Source organism: Zingiber officinale, chromosome 6B (assembly GCF_018446385.1).
Source record: "Zingiber officinale cultivar Zhangliang chromosome 6B, Zo_v1.1, whole genome shotgun sequence".
In the NCBI taxonomy this organism is placed as follows: domain Eukaryota; kingdom Viridiplantae; phylum Streptophyta; class Magnoliopsida; order Zingiberales; family Zingiberaceae; genus Zingiber; species Zingiber officinale.
In genome coordinates this window covers 5,505,771-5,512,108 of record NC_055996.1, presented here as the reverse complement: position 1 = coordinate 5,512,108, position 6,338 = coordinate 5,505,771, and the positions used below count along the sequence as shown (strand labels likewise).

Here is a 6,338-nt window from a genome sequence, read left to right as displayed (position 1 = left end):
GCACAAAATTCTCGTCATACGAGGTCCCTGAAAAGGATTCATTGTATATAATTTTATCCTATTTTTTTGTAAAAGGTTGTTCCAGAAAACTAAAACTAGTAATGGTAAATAAATTATTTCATAAACTTCACGGGGGGAGAGAAAGGGTTGCACAGGGAGATGAATACCTTTACATCATCATCAAAAATAGACACTACATATTACACAATCTAGATGCATTGCCATAAATAGCCCAGCGCCGCATCTTCCAGCTGCGATTGATTCGCCTGCTCGTTTTCTCTAAGCCTCATTCACCCTTCGAGCAACAAATCTTACCTCGTTAGATCGAGATGATTTAACTTCTCAAGGGCCTTGGTGCCTCCGGAACCACCCGAAGCAACCTTGTTGTTGATCAGGAGGGATCATCCCTCCGCCCTTGGAGGTATCAATCACTTCCAGCATCTTCACCACCTCATTCATCTCTGGCCGTCTGACAGAGTTCGCATCCCAGCAGAGTTTCATCACATTTGCCAGAGTGCTCGGGCAGCAGCGCGGAATGTCTGGCCTCAAGTTCTGCACTTTGAAGAAAGTTAGAAATTTGTGTCTGCAATTCTGGTTGTCATTTTAGCTATTCAACACGAAGAAATGTGCATACCTGTCGCATGACTGCAGACGTGATCTCAGAAAAGCTAAGGTCAGGATAGGGCATATCGCAACAATAAATCTCCCACAGGCAGACACCAAAGCTGTAGACATCACATTTTCGATTGTACGGGCCGCCCTTAAGCACCTGTGAATTTGTTAGTGCCATTGTCACTACAATTTCACAATCAAAGCAAGAAAGTGAAATTGTAGAAGTGTTATGATATTTGAGGATAGGACTATGATATATGAGGATTTCTCCTCCTCCTAATGTCAACTAAATATATAGCCATCAGGATTATATTCGAAGGGTATGAAAAATGTAGAAGCTTACATGTATACTCATACTAAATCTTGTTATGCACCTTATCATCTCAGTGAGAAGTTCAATATATTCTTTTTCCATTTATGTATTTGCATGACTGGTTAAGCAGGAATTTTTTTTTTCAAGAAAGAATAGTTTATCAAGAAAGAATAATTATATTGAAAGGGTGAGAAATTGAAGCATAAAGAATCTAAGCCTTTTCACTATCTAGGATTACCTTCTCTTTCCTTTGCCCAACCTCCAGTTAGAACTAGTCATTCGGTAGACTTCTCACCCTTGCCTAACTTCCATTAAGCATTTTGACAAACAAACATCAAAACTTGCACTAACACTTACAATTTTGATATGCCCGGTGACATAGATTTGCAATACCAAGTTCATGTAGATGTATTATCTGTTAGTTACAATCACTAGAGACTTACAAGACCATTCTTTTGCCATTCAATCACAAGCAGAAGATGGTAAAGATAGTTAGTTGGCATGTGAATAAACCAGAAGCATTCATTTCAAGAATTCTGTAACAGTTGGAGTTGCTGAAGTTTATGAGAAAAATCAACTAACTTTAAATGCCCAAATAGTATGACATACCTCTGGTGCCATATAACCGAGGGTCCCTGTCTCGCCAGTCATATCATTGGGATTTTGAGCCTCAATACGTGCAACACCGAAGTCGGCTATTTTTACTGTTCCCGTCCTATCTAGAAGCATATTTTCTGTCTTGACATCTCTGTGCACAATCTTTTTGGAATGAAGATAACTTAATCTACAAAAACAAATGTAAATTGAAAGAGTAATTAGCGTGTATACATCTCTTTGATCAACTAGCAGAGGCAGGAAATCAGTAAGAAGTACAAATGTGAACAAAATGACATTAACTAAGAGCTTTCAGATAGAAGAATTCAAAGATCAGTGCTCACCCTCTTGCAAGATCCAAAGCTATCTGGATCACTACCTTGAAAGTGAGCTTTCTTCTATGGTGTTTTATAAGAAATGATTTGAGTGTCCCGCCAGGAAGGTATTCAACGACGACACAGCAAACATTGCTGGGCATGCCAAGATGGCCGTTCTCTGTTTGTATGTTTAAGTTTGTTGCTCCAATGGTTGCTCCAATGAACTACAACATGCAAGTTCAAGTTAATTGCAAATGTCAACAAAAAAAAGACATGAGCAGAGAAAAGATGAGTGCATTTTTTTCTCTTTCAAATTGTTTTTTTGACATGGTGAAGGATTGTGGAATTTTATTTTGAAATAAAAAAGTTCTCCAAAAGTATTTTTAAAATTTTTGAAGAAGAAAAGATCTCATGGAGTTCATAGGAGAGCTTTAGTATCATATAATGTTTAATAACTTTTTCAAAATACCCCCAAGGTTTCATTAATATCAAAATGCTCCCTAACATTTCCATCTTACTATCTAAACGTCCTGTGTCCATTTAGAGGTGAACAATTTGGGAGGTAACTTAGAAGGGTGAAATTGTTATTTCAGCACCATAGCACAGTACTTTGACACTAATGAAAATGTTATGGGGGCATTTGACATTAATAAAACCTTAGGGAACCATTTTGAAAAAGCTACAAGCCCTTCTGGTTGCTACAAGTCGATAGGTCATCATTTCAACCCATCAGCCACCAAATGTACAACATATTTAACACAACAGCAGCACAAGTAAATTATTATTTATATGAACAGTGAATATGAGAATATTCTAAAAAAAAGATATAGAAATAGAAAGTGGTTTATCTTAGCTTTATAATAGCATATCCATATGTACCTTAGTGACATTTGGATTATCAAGTTTATGCCAAACTGCGACTTCCTGAGAGAATGCTGCCCGAAGTGCAGCAATTTCAGATTCTGTTCTATTTCCTTCTTCTCCCCATTCAAGCAACTTTACTGCGAATAAAAAGGAATGATCGATTAACCGTGACTACCAATCGATCCGTACATACCACATTGAGTGTGTATGCTATTTTTACCGAACACGAGAGCAAAATGAAAAACACAGAGAGTCAAAGCTAAATCACAGCAAGGGAACTGAGGACTTGATCAAGGTTATTTTAGTTTCATGGCTTATAGCTGTACAGCTTAAGCGAGTAGGTGACAGTAAAAATCTCATTGTTGCTTTCTGATCTTCCTCCACAAGACCAACACCTCCTTATTTTTTTTAGGTAGATTCACATGAAAGTACAAGTAGGAAGCAACAAATCCAACAGATGTCACGGGAAGCACACCCACCTACAAGTGAACTCACAGGCAATGAACAAGATTCTTCTGTATACGAAACCAACTGAATCACTAACTACAAAGGCCAGAGATAACCAGAAATTTAATGGCACCATTAATGCAAGTGCAATCAAGATACTAAGACATTTCAACAATGGACATGCAGATTAAGGAATCCACTGGAGATTACTTGTTTATACAAGAACAGGTTTGACTAAACAAAGATATACTATGAAGATGATGATCTAGTTCAAATGGTTTTCCAGCAATTGGATAAGGGATCGAATCCATCGAAACTACAGCTTACCTACTCATACAGAAGCTGAATTCACTAGAAATTCAAGGAAAAGAAGGCACAGAAGCAATTTCTCAAACAGTTGGCGTGGTCGAGAAAAGCTAGGATACCTCAAACAAAGACCCTAATTAAGAGGAGCAGTCATGAGTCAGAATCTTATAGAATTTTAGTTTAGGCCTCACCGGCGACGTCCTGACCGTCGTAGACCCCGCGGTGTACGGTGCCGAAGGTGCCCCTGGCGATGACTCCCTTGATCGCCAGCTTGGATGTATCAATCTCCCACTCCTCTCGCTGCCTCTCCCTCCTCTCCTCCTCCTCCTTCCCCTTCTCCATCGTCCATGCCCGGCTCAGGTGCCGCTCCAGTTGCTCGTCCAAGCTTTTGAGATCGATCTGGTCCGCCCTAACGAACCCATCTCCGCCCCCTTCCTTCATCTCTCTCTCTCTCTCCCTCTCCCAACGACTCTTCGCAGACTCCTACACCCGCGGAAAGCCAAAAAGATGAGATCTTTACCGGTGCTTCGCTCCTTGCCAATCGTCGCCTCCTCTGCAACTCCCTGTTACTCTTCCCTTCACTGTATTTGCTTTCTCCTCTACCTATCCATGCGACCACATGGGTTGCCTGCTGCTTTCCTCTCTCTCCAATCAAAGCTTCTCATATATGGTCACAAGACCCCAGTCTCTTTGCTGCACATATCGAAAGCGCCGCCTTTTTTTTCCCTGGTCTCTTTCTTTTATCCTCTTTCGCCCAGACTGGGGACTCGCAGGCGCCCATTGCTTTATATGGGGAATTGACCTGCGTGCTCATCCTGGAATTTGCTTCTCTCTTCGGAAAGTGATTACGCACGCAATGTGTGAAGTCATCTTGTTTTGTTTGGACCATAACTGATGAAACGATCGAGGAGCTCAGGAAAAGCAAACGCTCTCTTCGTGAACAAGCACTTCTGCAGATTGCAGCTCTTGTGCACTGTTGAACTCTGCAAAGGAAAGTGACTGCACATGCAACGTGTGGAATGGTCTAATGCTCGGACTATAACCGATGAAACAGGGACCTTAAAATCATGCAGCATCCTCCTCCGTCACCTCGGTTGAAATCTCGGATGAATCATGAAAAATAAATAAATAATAAGTTTTAGGATGATTAATCTGGTCATATAAAAGTTTTTCATCCATAAATTAGAAAGTGTGTATGGTGAAGGTTCAAAAGCTCAGTATTTCATGATCAGGTGCCTTATTTGAAAGGTCAACGGCAAGAAAGATCTTACATAATGAAGTCAAATTACATGACCATCAGATAAATTTATAAATGCTCCCAATGAACAGTCCAACAACCAACATCATAAATTTGGTAGGAGTAAAATGTTTTACCATGCGTCTTAGTAAACTTCATAGACGCTCTAGTCTGCAAACACATAAATTACCTGATAAATGAGTGGCACCCTCGGTTGTGTCAATCGACTACTTTAATTCCAACCGTTATATTGACTGTTACGTTGAAATATCCATAAATGGAATGATATTGTGACGAAAAGAAACATGGCTGCATTTGGTTAGACATGATATAACGGTGTAATGTAATCAAATTTACAATGTTATTAATCTTATTATTTTATTATATTTGGTAATATAATATATGTAATATTTAATTATAAGTATGGTTACATTCTTTTATTCGGTCTCTAATATTTTTTATAAGGATTGTAATTTATATTATTATAAAATAATAAAAATATCTGTGATTTTTATCGGAAGCGACAACCAATGGCGGCGGCGATGGCCGACGGTGCTCGGAGGTGGCGGCAGCGACGTCGATGACCGACGGCGTCGGTCGATGGCAGTGGTCGGTGGCCGACGGTGCCTGGAGATGGTTGTCAGCGGCGGTGGCTAACGGTAGCGCCCAGAGGTAGTGCCTGGCGGTGGTGGCCGATGATGCAAGGAGGTGGTGGCCAGCGGTGGCCGCTGGCGATGCCCGGCGGTGGTGCCGGAGGCGGCAGCTGACCCTTGCGCTCGGAGATGGCGGCCAATGGCAGAAGCGACGTCCGTGATCGATTGATGTTGAAAATGGACTAAAGATATATTTAACATTTAAATTTTAATTAAACTGTAATATTGTAATGTTATAAGATTATATGTTATTAGCCTTGTAATCCAGATTACAAAACTTTATTATCTTTTGTAATCTAAATTACATTACAATACAATTTTATTTTAAAACAGTACCAAACAAAATAATTAATATTATAATATAATCATTGATCCGGTGGTAAAGTAGGATCCAGATGGTAGAGCAGCCAATGACACGTGGGAATCAGAGTCAACACGGTCAACATCCAGTGCCTGGCCAGGCAGCCGCCGTACCTGCTCGAGCAGCAGTGTGACAACCCAACTCAACGCTGGGTTTTCGACGCTCAGAGGTCGAGCGAAATCCCCGCTCGGCCGGACGATAGACATTGCTCGACCACGTGCGGCAAGGCGGAAGCAGGATGAAGCTCTAGGAGGCGAGCAGGCCTCCCACTCGGATCGGTCACTCCAACAGCAATACGGGGGCTCGGCCGAGCAAACTCCCCGCTCAGTCTCGCAGACGACAAGAAGAGCAGGAGGGAATATCTTCTTCGGGGAAAGTGTCACCGACAAACAGCATGGTTAGCGGCATGATCAAGCAGAGAATCGTACGGTGGACGATAGACATTGCTCGACCACGTGCGGCAAGGCGGAAGCAGGATGAAGCTCTAGGAGGCGAGCAGGCCTCCCACTCGGATCGGTCACTCCAACAGCAATACGGGGGCTCGGCCGAGCAAACTCCCCGCTCAGTCTCGCAGACGACAAGAAGAGCAGGAGGGAATATCTTCTTCGGGGAAAGTGTCACCGACAAACAGCAT

At 41.7% G+C, this 6,338-nt stretch overlaps 1 protein-coding gene across 1 annotated transcript; it reads right to left on the bottom strand.

The window, feature by feature from the left end:
• Nucleotides 1-99: 99 nt before the first annotated feature.
• LOC121991790 (serine/threonine-protein kinase STY13-like) lies at nucleotides 100-4,421 on the bottom strand. The gene is made up of 6 exons (XM_042545825.1): nucleotides 3,645-4,421; nucleotides 2,716-2,837; nucleotides 1,864-2,060; nucleotides 1,535-1,709; nucleotides 635-769; nucleotides 100-552 (listed from the first exon to the last, which is right to left on the bottom strand). Exons 1-6 carry the CDS (start codon nucleotides 3,892-3,894, stop codon nucleotides 343-345), a joined length of 1,089 nt encoding a protein of 362 aa, XP_042401759.1. The 5' UTR covers nucleotides 3,895-4,421; the 3' UTR covers nucleotides 100-342.
• Nucleotides 4,422-6,338: the final 1,917 nt, after the last annotated feature.

Excerpts from the sequence above, each read along its gene's own strand:
- LOC121991790 (XM_042545825.1), bottom strand. The coding sequence starts at position 3,894 with ATGAAGGAAGGGGGCGGAGATGGGTTCGTTAGGGCGGACCAGATCGAT. Across the intron at positions 2,061-2,715 it reads ATAATCCAAATGTCACTAAG|TTCATTGGAGCAACCATTGG; the intron begins GTACATATGGAT and ends TGCATGTTGTAG. Across the intron at positions 553-634 it reads CGTCTGCAGTCATGCGACAG|AACTTGAGGCCAGACATTCC; the intron begins GTATGCACATTT and ends TTCAAAGTGCAG.